The sequence below is a fragment of the Prionailurus bengalensis genome, chromosome B3, assembly GCF_016509475.1.
Source record: "Prionailurus bengalensis isolate Pbe53 chromosome B3, Fcat_Pben_1.1_paternal_pri, whole genome shotgun sequence".
NCBI lineage: Eukaryota > Metazoa > Chordata > Mammalia > Carnivora > Felidae > Prionailurus > Prionailurus bengalensis.
This window is the reverse complement of record NC_057355.1, coordinates 55,182,362-55,206,764: the sequence shown is the minus strand read 5'-3', so window position 1 is coordinate 55,206,764 and position 24,403 is coordinate 55,182,362. Positions and strand designations below refer to the sequence as shown.

General features: G+C 41.3%; 1 protein-coding gene across 1 annotated transcript in view; it reads right to left on the bottom strand.

The window, feature by feature from the left end:
* The window catches only part of SHC4 (SHC adaptor protein 4), a 128,490-nt gene that overhangs the window by 85,633 nt on the left and 18,454 nt on the right, over positions 1 to 24,403 (bottom strand). Inside the window, exon 2 of the mRNA XM_043555463.1 lies at positions 3,033 to 3,103. Coding sequence (XP_043411398.1) covers positions 3,033 to 3,103 — 71 coding nt within the window. The remainder of the gene's footprint in view (positions 1 to 3,032; positions 3,104 to 24,403) is intronic.

The window sequence follows — 24,403 nt, the reverse complement described above, 5'->3', positions numbered from 1 at the left end:
TTTAATGATAACATCTAAGACCGTTGGTAATAAAGCAACTTGAAAATTGACCAAATGTCAAAATACATATAAGTGGGGAGAAGAAAGGAGAATGAGCTAAAAGAGGGAGAGAGAGAGAGAAGAAAAGTAAATATTTGGGAAGTGGGATAGGAATTCGAGGTTTTCAAGAAAATAAACGACCCTTAAGCTTGCACAAACCTGCCCAGAGCACAATCTACCATGCCTGAGCCACACATGGACACATCCACGAAGAATAATACCCAGATACCATACAAGGCACCTTCCCCAGGGTGTGTACATTAGTTATAAACTGAATCTTCACAGAATAGAACAAAATAACCTGTTACCATTTACTAAACAATAGGAAAATATAGACTTACAAGCTCACAAAGATGCAAAAAATAGATACTAAAAAAAAAAAAGACACTACATGACTGAGAGAAAGGAATATCAAGCAGTCAGTTCTGCATAGCAATCTAGGAATACACACCAAATGCTTTCAAAGCAGTTATATTGTTTGGTCTGGTGGTAAACCTTGAGGACATCGTGCTAAATGAAACAAATCAGTCACAAAGGGACAAATACCACATGATTCCACTCACATGAGGTACCCAGAGTAGTCAAATCCATAGACACAGAAAGTAGAATGGTGGTTGCCATGGGCTAGGGGAGGAGGGAACGAGGAGTTACCATCTGGGAAGATGAAAAAGTTCTGGGGATGGATGGCAGCAATGGTTGCACAGCAACATGAATGTACTTAATGCTACTGAGGAGTGCACTTAAAACTAGTTAAGATGGTAAATTTTATGTGACACGTATCTTATTACAATAAATAATAGTTCTGCATATTTAGCAACAGAGAAATGCTCAAGATGGTAGAAATAGTATCAACTATTTTCCAGATTTTCTATAAAAATCGCTGTAAGTTCATGTATGAGAAAAAGACCAGAAAGTTATCCAAAACACAAAATGTGGGTAGACATTATCTTAGGTAAGATTCTGAGTGATTTTCTTCTTTCATATGTTTCTGTATTTTCCAAATAGTTCTAAGTAACCATAGGGTATTGTTATACCCAGAAAATAAAATTTAAAAGCCCAGCCCCGGGGCAGATGGTAACTACACTTTGGTGAGCACAGCATAAAGTGTAGAGAAGTTGAATCGCTATGTTGTACACCTGAAACTACTGTAACGTTGTATGTCAGTTATCCGCAAATTTTTTAGAAATATAAAAATTAAAAAATAAAAGCCCACCCCCTACATCTCTATCCCCTTACCCTGCTTTATTAGTACAGTAATGGCGCTTATTACTACATGAAACTATATTGTATATTTATCTGTTTCCTTGCTATAGTCTTGTTCCCCCAGCTAGAACATAAACTCCCTGAGGCCAGACACTTCTGCATCCTTAATTCTTGAGCAGTTTCAGGCATTTAATGGGAACTCCATAAATATTTGAGTGAAAGAAAATGAGTAGATGAATGAACACAAAATCGGTCATCCTCAGGTAAAGACAGTGGGCATTCCTTCGTCCTGTGCCCCCATTCCAGGTACCTGGGGTGGCCACTCTGTTCCTCTCATCTGTAATCTGCTCGGCATCAGAGGAAGGGCTTTCTCCAGGTTAAGGATTGTGAGGATGAAAATAAAGCCTGGACACATCCAAAGTAGAGCTAATAGAGGAGAAAGTCATCTAGACACCAGGTCACTTGCAGGACAGTTGAAGGGACTGAGAAAGAGAAAACTCCAGCAAGAAGAAATGCAGCTATCTCCAAATCCCAGGAGGTAGTCAGGTGGAACCACGCATTTATTCAATAAACCTCCAGCGAGCCTCCTCCAAGTGCCAGGGACTGAGGTGGCCACCAAGAGTACAAACAAAAGTAGAATTAGATTTCATCTGTGAGACTCCAAAGGAAATACTGAAGGTTGCTGGGGAACTTGGGAAGACAGATTTGAATGCATCACAGAGAGTCTAAAATAGCATTTCCTAAAGAGCATTTCATGGAATGCTAGGGTTCCGTGGGATGTTCCTTTATGTTACATGAAAAAAGGACTCTGGAACCATGTAAGTTTAGACAATCTTGAGATAGACTTTTTAAACTACTGCACAGGGCTTCTTGGGGTTTTTAATATTTTGGTGGATACTGCCACTCTCCTAAAGAGCAATAGGATTCCTTTTCCCAAAAGTTTGAACCACAGGACACCTTTTCCAGGCCTACAGTTTCATGGGGTGAGTATTAGGAAGAGTTACCCTCTCTTCATAACGAGAACATTCACCTTTGGAAAAGGTGGCCCGCAACCACAGATGCACACGGTAGCACCACACAGAACAGACTCCCAAGGCTTCATCCTAAATCACTCACATCAACCCAGTGCTCTCACCTCTTCCCCTCACCTCACAATTACCCCACTTACCAGTGGGGGCATTCACTTGTTCCTCTTTCCAGTCTTGCCTTGAACTTGATCTTAATGAACCATGCTTTGTATTTCTGCTTCTGACTTGTGCTCTGTGTAATGACTCTGGTTCTTCCCTACACTGTCTAGGGCCACCCTGGGCAAGGCTCCCCTGGTTCAACCCTTCCATGCAGCTCACTGTATACAGAGGAGGAAGACTCAGACAAGGAGTAAGTGGGTTCTCATGTCTCACAAATGGGGAGAACTTGGGATTTCTGACACAGAAAATTCTTCCCCGGTCTTCTTTCCAGCTACTTCTTCAACATGTCTGAGATTCTATAATGTTCAATTTCCAGACATAATCTTAAGTACTTTTGGTACCTGGGAAACCAGCTATTTCTATGACTGCATCATCTTATCAGTTATTATATGGAATGCAGATGCTCCATGACACAACTGGGAAATCTTTCACATGATGAGACAAGCCCACTCATCCAAGGTCACTGGGCTATTTCCTACCTTCCAGCCATTCAAATAAAAGCCCATGGTGACTTTGGAGGCTTGCATGAAATACCTGCAGGGAAAAACTATTATGACTTCAAACCACAGCACTCAAAAGTCTGCCTTACTTTTGTTCTCTTACCTTGTAACTTGCGTTCTCATTCCAAAATCCAGTGACCTCATTGACTGTAGCACTTCGATACAGCCCATGTACTGGAATAACAAAAACAAAACAAAACAAAAGGGTAAGTAGGAAAAAAGCTAGCATGATGACATTTCTCATCTTCATGGTGACTTCCTAGGAAACACCTTAAGTCAGCTTCTGATATCAAGTTACATTCTCACACTCAGTCTACCATTGATATTTCTGACCATTAATGGGCACATGCCTTAAGTTTCAGTTCAGTTATAAAACATCAGCTAAATCCAAACTATGATACCAGGAATGCAGCTAACAAAGACAATGTGAGTTCATTGGTGAAGAGCATGGGCTCTGGGGCCAGACTGTGTGAATCTGAATCCTAGCTCTGCCACTTATTATTTATGGAACCTCAGGAAGTTACTCGACTTCTCTGCATTTCAGTTTGTCACTGATAAAATGGGAGATACTATTAGAATTGCTATGAGTTAATTTTTTTCCACATGGGTGAAGGTCTTAGGACAGCACTGGGTACCTACATGTGCTCAATTGTTATGTGAGGCAAACACTACAGCAATGGAGAATCTTCTGAGGAGATAAAACAAGCACATAAATGCGTAAATACAGAATTCAGTAAGATCTTCCTTTTTCACAAGATCATTTACTACAAGGGTTCAAGAAAGGGAAAAAAAAGTAATTTCCCACACAATGAATTAGTAAATTTACCTTGAACATGGAGTATTAGAAAAGGAATTGTGCCTTATAAGCTAAAATACAGCTTATATGTCCTGTGGCAGCAGTGAGAACCATGATAGGCTATGGTAGGAGAGGGAGGTGTTGGTCAGTGTGTATGTGAGAGAAGCCTCATGTCAGCAGCAGTATGGAGGTGGGTTATTAGTGAGGATGTGCCTGTCAAGGGGGAAGTAATGAGAGCCCACACCGAGGAGAGATGGTGGCAATAGGAAGGAGGGGATGAATTCAAGTGACATCACGGAAATAGATACTACATGATTCGGCAGTTGATTTGATCTAGAGAATAAGAGAGAAGGATGAGTCAAGGATGACTCAGACGCTTCCAGCCAGGGTAGCAGAGGGAACAGTGATTCCATTAACAGAAACAGGAAAACCAGGAGAGGGGAAGATGATGAGTTGGTTTGGGACCCGTTGACTGAAAGACATCAATGGGGTATCAGGAAATGACAAGCCTGCAGTTGAAAATTGGATTCTGGAATGGTGGAGAAGAATTAAGCCTAGGGATGCAGACTTAGTAGTCTTCTGTGTAGCTTTGCCAAGTGAGGCTGTGGGAGTAAATCCTCTTAGCAGAGCCTTAGCTGACGAGGGAGAGTGTTTCTCTGAGAATGAGCTCGGAAATGTTATGAGAGCCAAGCGGTCTGATTGAAAGTGATCTGTCAGCTCCTTGGAAATTATATGCTTCCTGTTTAGCTTTCCTTTGGAAGTCTTCCAGGCTCCCTCTGCTTGGAAATGGCAAGAGCAATGTGGAAAGATGGCAGGATCTGGGAGGGTGGGGGCCTTCCCAGACACTTCTTGTAGTATTTCTGAGCAAATTCTGCAGATTTAGCATCCTAACAGCAGGTCAGTCTACCAAATGTTGCATAGCCTAGTGCGGGGGAGAGGACCCTGGCCAGAACAATCACCTGGCCATTCTCAGTCAGATTCCTGTTTGTCACATTCTTCTTGGGTCTCCAGTATTGACACACAAAAACATTTTTGAACACTTCATACCAATCACACCTAACTTCCCAAGGATTGAACACCAGGGAAGTAAGTGATGTCTGGAGAGTTTCTGTTCAATAACCCATAAGACTTATTAGGGGAGGAAAGCTAGATTTAGGGGATGTGGTAGAAAGCCCATCTCAGAACAATCAGGAAAGGAGATTTAAGAGTCTGAGCTCCATGTCAAGGTGCATTAAAAAGATTGTTGTCATATCCTCCCTGGCTGCTCCAGCTTTTCATGCCCCTCAGTGTCTTCTTCCATTTCAAAACGTAGCTCCTGCTCCTCTGTTTTCTGTACCCCTCACCCTAGAAAGAATGAGCTCCCCACACAGGTGGGATATGGGTCTGGGCTGATCTCCAACTCCCCCAGGAGGCTGCGTCAGTACAGATGTGCGGGGCATCTTCAGCTGTAAATCATCAATTTAAGATGAGGTGATAATAACCAGCACACTTTTGGGAAATGTAAACAAACACCAAATTTTTCCACTTAAATTTTCAGCCAGAGTAAGTTTTTCAAAAATACACCTTAGGGGCACCTGGGTGGCTCAGTCAGTTGAGCATCTGACTTCGGCTCAGGTCATAATTCCAAGGTTCGTGAGTTCGAGCCCCACATTGGGCTCTGTACTGACAGCATGGAGCCTGCTTGGGATTCTCTCTCTCTCTCTCTCTCTCTCTCTCTCTCTCCCTCTCCCTCTCCCACTTTCTCTCTCTCTCTTTCTCTCTCTCTGCTGTCAGTGCAGATGCCTTCTTCGGATCCTCTGTACCCCCCCTCCCCGTCCCTCCCCTGCTTGCTCTCTCTCTCTCAAAAATAAATAAAACATTAAAAAATACACATCAGACCATGTCCCTCCATTGCTTAAAACTTCTGACATTTATTATCAAAACAAACTTGTTACTATAAACCCCCAGACCCTGCATTTTCTGGCCCCTGCTTACCATCTCCTCAATGTCATCTGTGTCCTTCTCCTCCTATATACTTCGTTGCCACATTGACCTTCTTTCTATTCCTCAAATACACCCAACTCTTTCCAAACACAGGGACTTTGCACTTGCTGTTTCCTCTCCCCTCATTGCTATCTCTGCCTAGTTCTTCTTCATTCTCTAAGACCGACTCCTTCTTATCCTTTAGGTTTTAACTCAAATGTCACTGCCCCAGAAGCCCCTTCCTGTCACCCTTCATCACAGCCTTCACTCATCACCTTCATGCCACTGTTTTTCAGGTTTACTTGTTAGCTTGTTTGTATATTGCTTGTCTTGATTCCTTTGACTGTAAACACCATGGTCAGCACTGTATTCCCAGCACCTGGGATAGTGCCTGGGATATGTTGGTACTCAATAAATACTAGCTGAAAGAATGAGTAAAGCTTCTATTGCTCAACTCCAACAGTATCTTTAAAATGAGCACAGGGAGAGAAGAGACGGAGGAAGGTGAAGGTTTGACTGGTCTGTCATCCTAGGGGATAAATGAGGAGTCCAGGAGAAATGAAGACTCAGAAGGAGACTCAGGAGTTATAAACCAGGATGATACCTTTGGAAGACTTCTGGATTTCTTTGTCATTTCCTCTGTTTATTAATTTTGTTAGTCCCCATCTTAGAGACTGGCAACAAACAGCCTTAATAGAAGAGGTTTTGTAGTGAAGTGGGAGGCTGGGGGGAACACGCCCCCTTCTCAGGCAGTTTAGCGGCAGTGGGAGGGGAGAGCCCTGGGTGATAAAGTGGATGGTGGGGACTTTAACAGGAAGGGAGAGCAGGCTGCATATCAGACAGGAATGGGAAAAGAGGCAAAGAGAGTCAGGTGGAATATGGATGCTCCAATGCCAATGAGGCTTAACACCCATGTGAGGGACAGTGTCATAGTAGGGGCAATTCTCAGTCCAGTGAAATGAATCACCAATGGTGGGATTTGGGTTATCAATGAGGAAAGGGGTTTTTACTGGAGAGAGAGAGAGAGAGAGAGAGAGAGAGAGAGAAACAGGGAGAGAGAGAATATTCTAAGGCTTTGTTCTTAATCACACTTTGTGGCAATAACCACCTCGTTGCTTCCTTCTGAGACAGACCCAAGCATTGCTTCCAATCCCCTTTCCTTCACTGAAACCTCGGTTTTGTTCCATACACTTGACTGTCAGCAGTGGCACAGGTGATACTTTCTGCCAGCCTCACTGTCATAAACTGAAGTTTCTGAAGACACAGGAGTCATGCCTGAGGAGATAGGACAACAACTACAATTCCTCTTCCACCATGGGTGTATGTGGAGAAAGCCACTCTAAGCAAAATGAAGGGAGGGAATCAATGCCTGATTTTTCACAATTAACCTGGATCCCAGAATGGACTTGGTCTTCCCATGAACTCACACAGTTCATTCTACTCAGAAACCATTACTATGAGGAAGCAGGGAAAGGGCAGTACATAAGTTGCTTTCTTTGTTTAGCAACCTGATGACTACATACGCAGACAGTGGTTGAGTGTCGAGGCCTGGGGAAGGAGAAATTTAGTCTGTTGGTTTAGGTATAAACTGGGAATGACGATACCTCTCACTCATTTATTAAATGTGGATCTGAATAAGATATGGTCTCTGTTCTTAAGAAACCCAGCCTCATAAGGATAGGAGAATCATGAAAGAGATGATTTATCTTCTCTTTCTATGAGTTGAGTCATTATTGTTAATTCCATTTAATAGAAGAGGACATTAAGGTCTATTAAAGGGAAGTGCCTGGCTCAGTTTCATTTATTCAGTGAGACTGAATCGGGGTTTATTCCAGAGTCTGTAGCCCATTCCTGGGACTCTGTGTGTAAGCCTTGTATAACAGGAAAAGAAAAAACAGAGAGGGTCATTGAGCTGGCTCCCACTGACTCTTCCTTTGGTCTACTCAGGTAGGTAACAATGAGATGAGCCTGGGGCCACGGTAGTGAGAACAGGATGAAACCAGCTTCTTCTGGGGACCACAGGAGGTGGCACATGAGACAGAAGACACTCCCTAATTCATGACCCCGAGAGGACACCGAAGACCTTTATTAGAGGCATACAAGCTTGGTGAGAAAGTAGCATAGCTCAGCAGTGCTCAGACAACCTTCCCATTCAGCACCTGACAGACAGCTTACCTAACTCCCAGCCCATGCTCTCTCTTCATGCCCCAAGGCAACAATAATATTTTTGTACTGTCTGAGCTTCAACCACTTGCTCCCAGGGAGAGGTGAACAGCCTATTCATAGCTGTGTGTATCCTGGGCTTTTGAAGACATTACTGGGGTTTTCAGAGAGGAGGCATGATAGCTAGCTTATGAGAATTTCTCATACTGACTCTTTTACAGAATGAGGACTTTGACTCTATTACCCAAAGAGAACGGATATATATTCTTATATCCTCAGAAAGAATGTCTGAAGGACACATGAGAAACCATTAACGGTGATTACCTCTGGGAATGGGAGAGAGGCAGGTTTTTACTTTTCACTTTGCAGTTATATTGTTTGTTTCCTTAATAAGTAGGTAGTATTATTATTGGGTTTAAAAATTAATAAAGCCGAGGCATCTGGGTGGCTTAGTCAGTTAAACACCCAACTTCAGCTCAGGTCATGATCTCATCATGAGTTTGAGCCCTGCATCAGGCTCTGTTCTGACAGCTCAAAGCCTGGAGCCTGCTTCGGACTCTGTGTCTCCCTCTCTCTCTGCTCCTCCCCTGCTCGTGCTCTGTCTCTCTCTGTCTCTCCAAAATAAATAAATACTTTAAAAATTAAAAAATTAATATAATAATTATATTATCATAAAAGTTAATTATATTATCATAAAATTATATAATTATAAAAATTAACATATTAATAAAGTAATACAAGCCTACCTTAACCTGTAGGAACCACAGCTTATTAATTACTAAGTAGGGTGAAATCCATTTTTTTTTTTCAATAGCATACAGTATTCCTTCCTTAGAATGTGCCTGCCTCTGTGCTAGGAGTACAGGAAAATACTGTTGAAGAGAAGGCTTCAGGCATAGGCCCTGCATTTCATAAGACAGGGAAGAATGACACTCTGAAACCATCAGAACTTTGACCTTCATGCAATAAATGCCTGACAATAGTAGAGGCCACCAATGCTCCCCCAAAACACTGCAGGACTTTTCTGCCACCTTTAAATAACTTCCAGTTTTTCCCACTAAAAAAGGGGGGATTAGAGGGAGGACATTCTCTTCAAATCTTGAGACTTTGTCTCCGCTTCCTTTCTTTCTACGCATGTCTCAACTCACTATAGTAGTTCCTGGCCTCAAGACTCTACTGAAACTGCCTGAGCAAACCGACTACCTTCTCATGATCCATTCTAGAGAACCGTTTCTGTTCTCCGGTTCATCTGCCTAGGGCACTGCCATTGCCGACCTCTACCTACCTCCTTCTCTTTCCTCTGATCTTCTCTCCCTGCTTGGCTTTCATGAGAGCATTTTCTCTGATTCCTCACCTTTATCTTCTGACTGTTCCTTCTTAGTCTCCTTTGCTAGTTCCTTATTTTCACCCCTGTCTTTTCTTTAAACAATTGTCCCTTCTCTTCTCATGCTATACCATTGGTTCTCAACCCTGACTGAACATTAGAACACAAGTGAAGCTTAGGAAATTCTGATTTCCAAGTTCTACTCCAGTCCAATAAAGTCAGTCTCTACCGTGTATGCCTTCAATTATTACCTGGGTGCTGATGGCACAGAGATTTCCAACACAAGTTCTTTTGCATGCTTCTGACTAGTATAATTACAGGAATATTCCAATTTCATCTCAAATTAAATATATCCACATTATACTTCCACTTACATTTCTGATCTCAAGCAGTGTCACCATCTACCTACTTACGTGAGCCAGACAACTCAACTCTTCCCCTGCTTTTAAACCTGTCACCCAGTCAGGGGCTGAGCAGTTCAAGCTCCATATCAACTGTCTTCTTCCCTCAACTCCACCTCCTGCCCCAACTTTTACCATCCTCATTTAGGCACGCTCTGCCTGTCAGTTACATCACATCATGTTCAATGCACTTGAAATAAACTATATCCATTTGGCTGGCAGTAAGCAAGAGAACAATCTCTTTGTTCAACCCCGTAGTCCCAACCTAGACTTTGACCTCAATTGCCCTAGGGAAAGGGGACCTCCCTGTAAATACAAACAAAAACATAAGACACTGACTCTGACCTTTGACAGTCCAGGAGTACAGATGTGGGAGATCTTAGGGACTGTCCAATGTATTCTTTACCTGAGTTTCACCCTAGTATTGAATTTTGAACATAACCCCAGGACGACAGTCTCTGGTGCCCCACCCTTTAAATATGCTTTTTGCAATGCAGCTAACATCTTACTGAAACTCATGTCTGGCATGATATCACTCCATCCTTATCCTACTCCACTCCCACTTAAAAACTTTACAGGGCCTCCATCCTCAAACAGAGCTTCTCAAACTTTATAGAACTTCAAAATCACCACAGAAATTTAAAAAGCATATTTTAAAAAGCAGATTCCTGGGCTCTGAGAGATTCTGCTTCAGTAGGTCTGAGAAACTGCATTTTAATAAGCACTCAGGTGATTCTGCTACGGGTGGTCCAAGAATCACCCTTTAGAGAAAACACCAGTCCTCAGGAAAAGATCCAACTTTCTTAGCATAGTGGACAAGTTCCCAACTATCATCATGCAAAGGTCACTTCTTTCATGAATCCTCTCCTCTTCTCCCCCTTCCTTACCCACAATCTTGACCACACTCCCTTTCCTAAGTCCTCCTCTGCACACTCTATGGACTTCTAGCAGAACTTTTATAAGACTCTAGTTGCCCATATGGCACTTTTTTTTTAATGTGTGTATCTCTTTTAAAGCAAGAATGGTGTCTGTTTCTTCTTTGTATCCCCAGTGGAGAGCCTAGCTCACCAATGTTCCTGAGATGAATAAGATATAGCTTGAATAACTTTTTAAAAAATGTTTACTCACTTTTGAGAGAGAGAGAGAGAGAGAGAGAGAGACAGAGACAGAGTATGAACAGGGGAGGGGCAGAGAGAGAGGGAGACACAGAATCTAAAGCAGGTTCCAGGCTCTGAGCTGTCAGCACAGAGTCCAATGTGGGACTCGAACTCACAAACCATGAGATGATGACCTGAGCTGAAGTCGGACACTTACCCGACTGAGCCACCCAGGCACCCCTGGCTTGAATAACCTTTGAGAAAGGATAGGATATGTATATAAAAATTATCATATTAGGGGCTCCTGGGTAGCTCAGTTGGTTGGGCATCCGACTTCAGCTCAGGTCATGATCTCATGGTCTGTGAGTTTGAGCCCCGCATCAGGCTCTGTGCTGTCAGCTCAGAGCCTAGAGTCTGCTTTGAGTTCTGTGTCTCCCTCTCTCTGCTCCTCCCCTGCTCACGCCCTGTCTCTCTGTCTCTCTCTCAAAAATAAACATTAAAAAAAATTTTTTTAATTATCATATTAAACATTTAGATACTATTAATCCCTTATTCAATTAAATCTTATATAACTTAGATTTCCCAAAAGACCAATCATAAAGGTCAAAAACTCATTGCTTAATAATTACAGTGTTAATGATTGAATTAATCCAGATATAAGAAAGTAGCCAGATGAGGACAAACTCAGAACAAAATGGCCTAAAAGTAGGACAGAACCCAAACTACGCACTCCAGTCCTTTGTTGCTATTTGGGAAACTAGATCTGATTTTTCACAGGAAGTCAGAGTCAGACTTTATCTGTAAGTTTTCCTAATTTCAAAAACCAACAGGTCACAAAGAACAATACAAAAATGATATTAAGAAACAATTTCACTGTAATAGAATTCTTTTTATTCAAAAATAATAAAATATTTATGAATAAATTTAACAAATTAAATGCAAAACATATATTCAAAACTATAAAATATCATTAAAAGAAACTGAAGAAGATCATAACAAATGGAAAGATATCCCACATTTATGGATCAGATTATGTTGTTAAGATAGTAATACTCTCAAAACTAATCTACAGATTAAACTCAATTCCTATCAAGATCCCAGATGGCTTCTTTGCAGAAACTGACAAGCTGATCCTAAAATTCAGAAGGAAATTCAAGAGGCCCAGAATTGCCAGCACAATCTTGAAAAAGAACAAAGAGGACCCAGATGTCCCAATTTTAAAACTTACTACCCAGCAACACAATCGAGACAGGTGTGGTATGACATAAAGATAGACACCTAGATCAAAGGAATAGAATTAAAATCCAGAAATAAATACTCAGGTTTACTGTCAACTGATTTTTGACAAGGGTGTCAAAATAATTCAAAAGGGAAAAGGACAGTCTTTTCAACAAATGGTGCTGAAACAACTGGATATCTACATTAAAAAAAAAAAAAAGCAGGAAATTGGACCACACGCCTCATACCATATGTAGAAGTAAACTCAAAATGGATCCAAGACCTATGTATAAGAGTTAAAATGATAAAATAAAATAGGAAAAACTCAGGCCCTTTGAAAGCACAAGAAAACAAGAAAATAGATAAACTGGAGTTCATAAAAATTAAATACTTCTGTGCTTCAAGGGACACCATGAAGAAAGTGAAAAGACCACCCACAAAATGGGAGAAAATATTTACAAATGATATATCTGATAACGGACTTGGATCTAGAATACATAAAAAATTTTACAACTCAATAATAAAAAAAAATCTTAATAAACATAAAAGGATGCTCAATATCATCCATCAACAGGGAAATGCAAATCAAAATGACAGTGAGGTATCTCTACATGCCCTCTGAGATAGCCATCATTTAAAAAACAAGTGTACCAAAAATAGCAAGTGTTGGTGAAGATGTGGAGAAACTGGAACCCTCATACAGTGCTGATTTGGGAATGTAAAATGGTACTGTCACTAGGAGAAACAGCTGGGCGATTCCTGAATAAGTTAAACTTAAAATTACCATATGAGGGGCACGTGGGTGACTCAGTTAAGTGTCTGACTCTTGATTTCAGCTCAGGTCATGATCTCAGGGTTCATGAGATCAAGCCCTGCATCAGGTTCTACACTATCAGTGCAGAGCCTGCTTGGGATTCTCTCTCCCTCTCTCTCTGCTTCTGCCCCACTCATTTTCTAAATAAGTAAGTAAGTAAATAAATAAATAAATAAATAAACAAACAAACATTAAAAAAATTAAATAAATATATAAGTAAATAAAAAGAATTACCATATGACCTAGCAATTCCACACTTAAATATGATGAAAACTGAAATCATATCTCCACACAAAAATCTTGCACATGAATGTTCATAGCAGCATTATTCATAATGGCCAAAAAGTAGAAACAACTAAGTATCCATCAAACCGATGAATGGATCAACAAAAAGGATATATCATGCATTGGAATAGCATTTGGCAATAAAAAAAGAATGAAGTACTGATTTATGCTACAACATAAACGAACCTTGAAAGTATTATTCTAAGAGAAAGGAGGCAGTCATAAAAGGCCACATGTCACGTGATTTCATTTATGTGAAATGTCCAGAGCAGACAAACCTATAGAGCTAGAAAAGAGGGTTGGAAAATCTGGGAGGATGGAGGGTGGCTGCTAAAGAGTACAAGGTTTCTTTGGAGGTTGATGAAGATGTTTTAAAATGGGTGGTATTTGCACTAAAAACCATTGCATACTCTAAATGAGTGAATTGTACGGTATATCAATTACATCTCAATAAAGTTGTTACCAAGCAACAGTAACAGGCCAAACAACAATATCTGCAAGACAGTGTGTGACCCTGATGTAAACTGTGCAGGGAATATGTATGAATGGATGAATAATGAATAAATAAATGAGGCATCAGAAATCATTAAAGTTGTTTGAAGTCTTCTCCAGCACTCTTGAGGCAGAGTTCATTGCTCTTCCCTTGGGCTCCCGAAGCATCCTGGTCACACCCCAAGGTTGCATTCACCCAGTGGTGCTGCAATTTATCTTTTTAAATGTCTATACCCACAGCTGGACTGTGGGCTTCTCAAGGGCAGGGAGTGAGTCTTAGTCATCATTATCCCCAGCACCTCTTACAGTGCAATAAATGATTTATTCGAACGAAGTAGCCAAGAAATGATATTCAGGAAGTCTCAAAATAACCTGCATCCTAACTGGACCATCTGTAATGTGTTCCTTCTTAAAGGGGTATGTTGCCAGTTAAAATAATCCTCAAGTTAAGCTGGTCAAAGCCCTCCTTGTGCCAGATTTGAGTCAGTACGTGTGTTGTTTGAGAAGGGAATGGAAAGTCCTTCCCCTTATTTAGTGGAAGGGTTTTAGGAAAACCTGAGCAGGTAGACAATTGAGCTGCAGGGCCCCTCCTCTGGAACAGGGAACAATATTGGGGAGCAAGCTTAGAGGGAGTTCATTGAGACAAACAAGAAGACAGGCTTCAGTGAAAGAGGCACCAGTGGTCTTGGCAAAGACTGAGTTTTCTTAGAGTGATCCTATAGCACTTTTGAAACTTGCATCCAATAGCGCAAAGCAGCTGACACCTTCCCTCTCTCTACCATTCTCTGTTCTCTTGTATTTGTTTTTCTTCAGAGCGCTTATTGCTAACAACATCATGTATTGGTTTGCTGTCTGTCTCCCCTGCCACTAGAAGATTAGTAGCAAAGAGCTAAGACTGATCTGCCCTCAACATCTAGAATGCTACCTGGCATGCATAACATACTTTGGTTAATTGGTTAATTATACTTCAACTACACACATATACGCTTTGATTGATTGAATTGAATATATGTCTAAAAATCCAAACACATACCCTGCTGAAAGGGCCTTCTCCTGCTCCAGGTTCAAAAGCCTGACTATCTGGATTTATTCATTAATTTGCAGTCAGGGTCTTGGCAACCAAGAAATTTCAACCCTCCGAGACCTCACTGTTTACAAAGATGAAATCTTCGAAAAGTAAGTTGTGTGTTCTGCTTGTTCTTCCAAAAGCAAGAGCTGCCTTGGCTGGGTTCCCGCCCGAACCAAAGCTGGGCTATGAAGGGGGCAAATCTTGGCACCCTTGGCCACCCTTCATCCTCTATGCTCTTTCCCAACTAAGCAGACTCCTTGGCCCACAGCAGATGGAGAAAACATTTGCTGTTTTAAAGTCCCTCAAGGCAAGCAGAGCTGATAATGTCTTAAATATATTATCTCATGGGGAAATTTTAGAATTAAATAAGGAAAGTTTTAAATTGATTCAGAAGTTTCTCTTTGACAGTGGGCAACCCGGGATCCTGCAAATAGAGGGTCTTGGGTTCTAGAAGCCCAGATAAGCAATAAAGATCTCAGTCTGGTTGGTACTTTGATGACACTCTAATATACTAGGATATGAGCTATCTACAACTGGCCAAAGAAAGCTTCCAATTTGTCTGAAAAAAAGTGCCTGTCATCTGTGGGCGAGGAAAGTATGACAGCCATCCGCATCACATGAGACGGCTAAGCTGTGCCGCATACCAACAGGCCTACTCCCATTGAGAACCCCTCACACACGGGGATTTTGTTGAACTGAGAGAGGTTTCATCTCTGCCTACAGACTTTAGCACAGACACAGTACTCAGCTGGAAGTCATCCTTCTGGCAAAAAAAGCACACTGAGAACTCTTGGAGGGCTATGACCTGTGGACCTCTCGCAGGAATAACTTGACACCCACGTGGGTGGAGATTCCGGCAGCTCTTTCTGCTTCTGGGCATGGCCAGAAGCACCATCGGATATGCGACCACGTGCTTTTACACAGAGATTTACACTGTTTTCACAGTGTTATCTCATTGGATCCTTACGATAAAATTATGACAGACCCTGAGTAAGTGTATGATACTCCTTTTACAGATGGGAAAACTAATTCTTAGAGGTTTGGTGTTCTGTTCAAGGGCCACAGAGCTGGTTAATGGAGAAGAAACCAGGTCTCTTTATGCTTAAAGCTGTGATATGTTGTGTTATCTCCCTGACCTGGAGAACTTTACTATCTCAGGAAGACTCCAAGCCCTGCATCTTTCAAAACTGCAAGATAGTAGCTAGTGTGTTGGACACTGACTTAAGAGATCAGTACCTCCTATCGATGTGGCATCTGCTGACAGCAATTCCCCCATGGTACCTGGGTCAGGTAGGAGTTTTTCCTGTGATGCTTACCCCTACATCCCACCCCCGAAGTGTCCCATGATCCGTGATGGGTATAGTCTGGGAAGATATTTAAAATGCAGATGAATTCAGGAAACTGAAAATCCCTCGATTAAAGATACTACACTGTGTCTCTCCTCCACCCACCCACTCAAACCCTCATTCTAAGTAACAAGGAGCTGAAATTGCTCTATCCCTAATACCTAGAATACTGCCTGGCAGACAGCAGCCCCTCAAAATATACATTGGTTGATTTAATTGAATAGGTTTTTAAAAATCCGAACGTCTACCCTGCTGGAAGTTCCCTCTTCTGCTCCATGTTCAAAAGCCTGAGTATCTGGACTTTTTCATTCAATTTTTTTTTTTTTTTGACATCAAGAAGAACGGTAAGGCCAACCATCCTCCATGGGTGGTAGATGCTTAATCTCATAGTGACTTGAAGAATGATTGCCATATCCACCACCTAAGACACTAAGTACTGTGCTTCATTCCACACCATGTCAATTATCCTCTGCATTTCTTGGAAAACAGGAATTGCATTGTCCAAAGGTGAATTCTCCTTAACCAAAATATTCTCGATGTGCTCTTTGCAGAAACCTCTTAAGGGCCTTGTATCTAATATTCCATTTTAATGTTTATCAAGATTCAAAAGCTTCACCCAATAGCTTTGAGCTAAGGCCCTGGTGGGGAGTAACCAAGTGTTAGCACTGTGTCCCAGTCTCCTAAGAAACTTTTAAGAGATTTTTATCACTGTGTAGGCCTAATCCTAGGAGATGGGAATCCTGTTTTCTATTGTTCTTGGAGAAAGTCTCTAAAGTGGCTGGACTGGTTCCTCATAATGAAAATGAGAATTAGAATACTGGCCCTACTCACATCAGAAGCTTTTGTAATACTAATTGACGACGCTCTCCTGATGAACCCAGTGAAATCCCAGGTTGTGTCAAAGCACTAATACATTCACAAGAGAAGTCTTAACAGTGCTGCTTACAGGAAGAACAGCTGAATAATTGATCCCAACAGCCATTTAACTAGAGACCTATGGTTTAAAAAGCAAGTTTCTCTAAATCACTGGAAGACCTTCATTCTTCTGGACACTTTATCCTTCCCTTTTGTCTTCATTTAGCTACTTCCTCCACTCCTTTCTTTGTGTATGTGGGAGTTATTAGGGCTGTTGTACAAGTACTTCCAATTTTTTGCCTTCCTGGTACATACTAGGGTCACACTTCTCCTGCTCCTTTGAAGTTGGTGCAGCTCCTGACTTGGCCAATAATATTCAAGTAGACTAACACTTTGAGAGCGGTTTTTCACATATCCTTTCTCCTGCCATTGGAGACTTCAGTCCGGGTCCCTAAGGGAGAATAACACAGAGTAGAGCCCCCAGCCAATTTGCTGTGGACACATGGTATAAGCAAGAAATAAACCTTTTTTGTCAAAGCTGCTGGAAATCTGGGATTGCTTGTTAATGGAATGAGCTAGTCTATCACAACTATGATAGTAACCACGAAAGAGAAGAAGGAATATGCCAGAGTTTAGGTACATGGGCTTTGAGAGTTAAGCAGGTCTGAGTTTGAATCTCAGCTTTGCATGTACCAGCTGTGAAGCTTGGGGCAAATCACTTTACATCTCATCTCACCCTTATCTGTAAAATAGGGAAAATAGCTTATCAATTCCACAGGGTTATTACAAGTTTCCAATATGGTAATGCACGTGTGGTGCTCAGCACAGTGACTGGCACATGGAAAGGGCTCAGGAAATGGCAGTGACCATACTGGAATGACAGTGTTGTCTTTCCTGATCCTCTTCAGTTCCACCTGCTTCCTAGTTTGGGGAGCTGATGAGTAAATCTCAACTACTGTGAAGGGACTCAATCAAGACTACTCTTTATAGGAGTGTGATAAACACCACGATGCAAGGTTCTATGGGAATGTGTAGGAGGAGCTCCAACCCAGCCTCAGGGAATTGGGGAAGATTTTTCAGAAGAAGGGATGCTGGTATGATTCATGAAGGGCAACTAAGGAGAGGTTGGAGGAGAGATTTCCAGGCAATGAGCATAGCATAGCATGGTAAGGGCAAGAATATGGAGTGCTACAAAAATACCAAAGACTTCAATATGACTAAAATCCAGAGAGGTAGTTAGTTGTCTGCCCACACAATTCAGTGGGCTCTTGGTAGGCAGAAACTGGGTCTGATTTACTTGCATTTTTAGAATCTGGCACCATACCTGGCACATAGTAGGATCTCAATAAATGTTTACAGAATGTCTGATGATTATAAACAAATTTTAGGCTACTCAAGCTTAAGCGTGATGCCAATTTCTCCTTATTCTTCCATAAGTTTCCAAACAACACTTCTACCCAGCCCACTTCTCAGACCCAAATAAATACAAGCTAAAAATATAGCCCAGGTCATGAATCATAAATGAGATGGAAAAGCAGTGACTCACAGAAGTTAATCTGCTTCCCAGGAGAGTGTTCCTGGATGTCCTTTGCTCTGAAAGGTGAGGCAAAATGCCAGCACCATCGCTGCACGGATAAAGCTAATGTAATTCCCAGGCCTGCCATTGGGCACCCATCTGGTATTCTAAGGCTCCCATTCAGAGGGGCCAAGGGGCAGCAGCCCTGTGCATCCCACACAAGACAGCAGAGGGATGGGCCCAACACAGAGGCTAACACGTGTGTGTTCAAGAAAATGGTATAGAGCCCTATCTACTGTCTCAGTGGTCCAACATGTGCACCATCTTGTTGGCTATGGTCTTAATTTGGTTACAGCTGTAGCCAAGGCAACACCTGTGCAGAATGACTTAGCAGATGACCAACCAATTATGTTTGTATCTTTGTTTAATTAAGTCGGGAACTCTAATGTAATTGTGACAGTGTGTGTAGGGTCCCTTCTGCCAACCCATAATCACTTAAAATGTTACATCTTTGGGGATTTAAGACCTTATTTGTCAGTTATGAGCTCCTTAAAAATATTAAATAAATTATACCCTACACCCTCAAATCACAAAAATCCGACAGGCTTCAGTATTTCGGGGCCTAGAGGTTTTGATTAAATCGAACTTTATTGGAGGAATACTACACATTCACAAACAAGAGAATCTGCAAGTACCACTAGAGTGGAACAAACTTAACAGCTCCATCAAACTCTCTCTTCCATCCCCTTTCCCCCACCCAGCAGTGTCTGTACCCACCCCACCCCCATTTTAGAGATTCAAAGACCCTTAAACTTTTGCTCCTGCCCCTACCTATCAAATTAAATCTCACTCTCAGAAAAAAAAAAATCTGAAATCTTAGATAGCAGTATATATATATATATATATATACACACACATATATATGTATATATATAACTAAGTTACTATTAAAAACCATAGATATGACATAATTAAGTATTACTGGAAAAGGCCAATGTTTTTGTCATCAGTTGTCATACTTAGTCAAATATGATGTCCCCAGCAGGAGCATTTGTATATGGTGGTTTTAATCTTTCTGGCTCTCTAGGATTATAACCATGCCTGGTGTGTGGTCATGTTTGGAGGCCATGGTGGCCAAAGAACCTCATTCATACTATCCTTTTCCTCTAAGTCACAGCACTCAAGTCCTCCATGAATGGCCGGTTGTTCTGCTATGCTGAAACCACAACTCCCATTAGTCAGTCTCCCACATGATGATAAACTGCTGAATGACGTCGTACTAGTTTTCAGCTTTTATGATGTCTCTGAAAAAGAAGCAGCCGCCAACAATATGCCTTTGCAGAATTGCAGCCCAAATGTTAATCATCTCTCATTACACTTCTTTTTACTTGAAACACAAGGGTTTTCTGTAGCTCAAGCCAGTGAATTCTGACTCCTGATAATATGACTAAAAGGATATAAGAGTTTAAGGAAATTTAGAGATTATCCATTCAAACCCCTCTACTTTTCAATGGATAAAAAATTAAGTGGCTTATCTGCTGTCACTCAGCATTTAAAGGGCAGGCAGAGTAGAGTCCACTAAAGACACAAAACAAAAGTTGGAAACATATAAGGAGAACCAGATGAGTATGATATGGTAGAAGTCAAGGACACACAGAGTTTCTTGGAGAAAGAGACTGTTAAGCGAATTCAGGGCAGTGAAGATGACCAATAGGTTAAGAGGCTGGAAAATGTCTACTGGAATTTGCAAACTGTTGGCTTTAATTGTTGGCTTCTGTTGGTCAATATCAGTAGAGTAGAGGAGTAGAGGGCAGCGAGCAGGGGATTGAGAGGGTGATATAGAGGGGAGGAGTAAACCAGAAAGCATAATGCTTTGTTTTTATTTTTGCTTCGAGAACTTTATATTTTAACAACAGAGGAAAGATAAGCTACGGAGAGGAAGTTATTTAAAAAATGGGACAGACTTGCGCATGCTCATATGATAGAAAGGGTGACAATAACAGGAGAGCGGAAAAGGATGCAAGATCGCAGCCCCCGGGGAAACAGAAGTGGAGACTATCCGTGAAATGTGTAAGTCCTGATTCAAATAAGTTATTATAATAATGAGTCAGATTCTCCCAAGTGCCGGAATCAAACAGCTTTCAAAAGTTGAAAGAAACATTTGCCCTTTTCATATGTCTGGATACTATTTGGGGATTCTTAAATATTCTTATAACCCCTCAGGACTGAGCCTATGTTTGTATAAATGGAAACACTGTTAGGATGGACAGCACAAGCCTATGACTTTAGTTAACTGTAGGCTTGCTTCAGAATTAAATCTAAGGGGCATCATGATGAGGGCTAAAAAGGGATGACCTAATAAAAGTCAATCTTTTTACAAAAACAAAGCCCTAGACTCACAAAACCTTTGCACTGGAAAAAAATATTTGTCCCATCCCCTTATTTTCAAAGCATTTAAAAGACTTGAATAAGGTCATGCAACATCACAAAAATCTAAGCAGGTATAAAAATTTGCAAATCTGTTAGCTCTATCACACACATCAAGTTCCCACCAAATTCTAACATAGATTTTTGAACTAAACTCAAATAATGCCTTTAGAAAAGTCACACCTTCAGAAAGAAACTCAAATAGAAATTCAGATTCAATTCAATGCTGATTTTATAGCTTGTACTCTTTTTTTTTAAAAAAATCTCAGCATCTTTAGCTGAAGAGAAAGAAAAAAGTGCAAGGAAGATCTCTATTTTCCTTTAAAGCCCATTAGCACGAGGTGGATTATTAGTACTATTGGTTATTACATTAAGTAATGACTTTCTATGGGGTGCCTGGCTAGCTCAGTCGGTAGAGTGCGACTCTTGATCTTGGGGTTATGAGTTTGAGCCTCATGTCAGGTGTAGAGAATATATAAAAATAAAATCTTGAAAAAAAAAACTAATGACTTTCTACAAGGATATATAGTTCAATTTAACAATCCAAAGGATAGGAATGTGAAGATTCGAGGGGCAGGGAAAGTCAAGTGGTTAGAGCCAATAATGAGGAGTCTAGTTCAGGTTTGAAATTCTCATGGAAATCAAGAAGTTTCTCTTCTTCCCTAGCCACTAACTACATTTCAAACTTCCAACTATTGCCCTAAATACCCCTGACCAATGGCATTCACGAGTACACAAATGGGAACCAAGAAGAGTAGGTGATACCATGCAGATGGCTCTAGGCCAGCCATTCCCATAGTACCTGAAGAGGGTCTCTGTTCATAGCATCATTTCCTTTAACATTCTTCTGAAACCCCACATCCTCCAGAATGTCCTCTGATGCTCCCACTGAAGAGCTGGATGCACAATTCAACCATTACCAACAACCCTCCTTTTCAACAGTCTGAACCTACAAACTCTGAAACGGTCCAGGGAGGGGCTGATGTAAAACTGCACAGCTTTGAGTAGAACAATGTGTGGTGATCTGCCTTTGTCTCAACCATCTAAAACATGAGTTCCAAGGAGGCTTGTCCTCAACGCAGGCAGAGACTCTGGGTTGCCTACCTATATCCTTTCCCCCTTTTCTCTTTCCTCCTTTCTTCCTTGCTAATAGAACCCCCAATGTGCCCAGCTTCAAAACCACCATTACCCAGCTTCCTGTGAAGGCAGGAAACCAGGGAGATATAAAAGGATGTCATCAGGTAGGACTTCAAGGAAAACTACTTATAACACAGCTAGGAGGTGCCCCATTTTTGTCTTTGCTCTTCCTTCTTCCTACTGCCTGGAAAATGCTCCCATGCCACAACCTTGAGTGAGCCTGAGGATGGAAGGTGTGTGCTAAGGAGGCCAAACAGAAAGATGGAAAGAGTCTGAGTTATTGATGACTGTGGGACCACTATGTGGCCTTGACCTACCTACCTATGGACTTTTTAACATGAGTGAAAAAGAAAGCCTCTGTCTTGTTTAAACCCCAGTTATTTGAGCCTTTGTGATAACCTAATCCTAAGAGATACAGAGGCCTTTTGACCCGTGCTGTGCAGATGGCATTTGAGGAGTCAGGGTTCCTCTGCAGTTCACTTCCGACCAAGTGATAGCTCTGTGAACAGGTTTTAGACTAGAATCAGTTCAGTAGTTCTTCAGCAGATTTTCCTATGTACCAGGAAATTAACATTTTAATCCCTATTATATGAACGTAGTTTATAAATGACACCTTAAATGGAAGTGTCCCACTTGACAATGTCAAATGTCCTAAACATGGCTGAGAATACAGAAGCAAGTGACCAAAGAGATTTTTTTAAAATTAGGTCAGGGGAGCCTGGGTGTCTCAGTCATTTAAGTGTCTGAATCTTGATCTCAGCTCAGGTCTTGATCTCATGGTTTGTGAGATTGAGCCCTGTGTCTGGCTCAGTATTGACAGCATAGAGCCTGCTTGTGATTCTCTTTCTCTCCCTCTCTCTCTTTCTCTCTGCCCCTCCCTCACTTCTGTGTGCGCAGTGCACACACATGCACACTCTGTCTTTCTCAAAATAAACAAGCATTTTAAAAAAATTAAGTCAAAGACTAAAGCTTATGCTTGTCTTTTTCTCTTAGGAGAGCATTTCAGTCCTTCATTCAGAGCCCATTTGCTCTTGATTCAGATACAGTGTTAACAGGTCATCCTCTCAGGAGGCCAGAAACTCAAACTGAAATGTTGGGAGTCTCCTAAAGACAGGCTCCCTGTCAAGAGCAAACAGTGCCAGCTGGCTGGACACAAGGAATCTGAAAAATTGTGGATATATGGACATATAAATTCAAGAAGCTCAGCCATTTGGAGACACAGTGTGCAGGGGCAACCAGCTCATCACAGTTATTAGCTCCTGTGGGTATGTCCTGGGTCCCAGAACAACCCCGTGACTGTTACACTTGATCTTGGCCAAAAGGCCGAGAAGTCATAGTCCCATGACTATTAGAATGGACCATTTCCATCAGAAGAAAAAAGAGGTTATATTCCAATCTGTACCCACTCATGGGCATAGACCCAAGAAAGTTGAAAACACATGTCCACACAAAAACTTATGCATGAATGCTCATGGCAGCATTATTCATAATAACCAAAAAGTGAAAACAACCCAAATGTCTATCAATTGATGAATGGATCAACAAAAATGTGGTGTATTCATACAATGGGAAATTATTCAGCCATAAAAAGGGATGCAATGCTGATGCATGCTACAACATGGAAGAATTTTGAAAATACTTTGCTAAGTAAAGGACACCACACACAAAGGACCACCTATTATGTGATTCCATTTATAGGAAATATCAAAAGTAGGCAAATCCATTGGGACAGAAAATAGATTCATGGTTGCCAGGGGCTGGAGTGCAGGAATAGGGAGCTTACAGGTAACTGGCTTCTTTTTGGAATGATAAACATATTATAAAACCTGATAGTTGTTATTGTCTCACAATTCTGTGGCTATATTAAAAACCACTGAACTGTACACCTAAAGTGTTAATTTTATGGTATGCAAATTATATCCCAATAAAACCATAATAAAAAAAATAAAACATAGATCTAGAGGAAAAAATCTGGCATTTCCTCTCAAAAAAATTTTTTTTCATTGAGTTATCAACCATCTCTGAAGAGAAAGGGGCATATAATCTTCATTATGCAGAGGTTTCCAAGTAAAGTATTTTAAGTTTTAGAAGACTGACTTCTAAAGGGAGAAGCTTCAGTTATCTGAAAAAGTCAATGATTTCCTGGTGATGTCAACTAAATGAGTTGACTGTATCAGGACTCCTATTGGTGGGTGTTGACAGTGTCTGTGGGCACCTCATTCAGAAGAAACAGCCCCCCTCTTAACTCACTTGAACAGTTGGGCGATGACTCACAGACTTTCTGTCCTTTCCCTCCCACAGGGTTGCTCAGTGTGTGTAGGAAGCATTAACTCACTAGCAGGTGAGCCACCTCAGAACCTTTCAGGAAGTCAGCAGGGTATAAATCATAAAAAATATATGACCCATGAGTGTGCACATTATGCTTCCTGGAGTCCTCTGGGATCAATCCTTGTGCCCTATCAGGACCCAAGGGCCTCCCACAGCCACACCCACGTCCTGCATCATCATCCTTCCAGTACCTTCTCCCTCCACTCCCTCCCCTCCCCCGCCCACTCTTCCTCCTTCTTTTCTC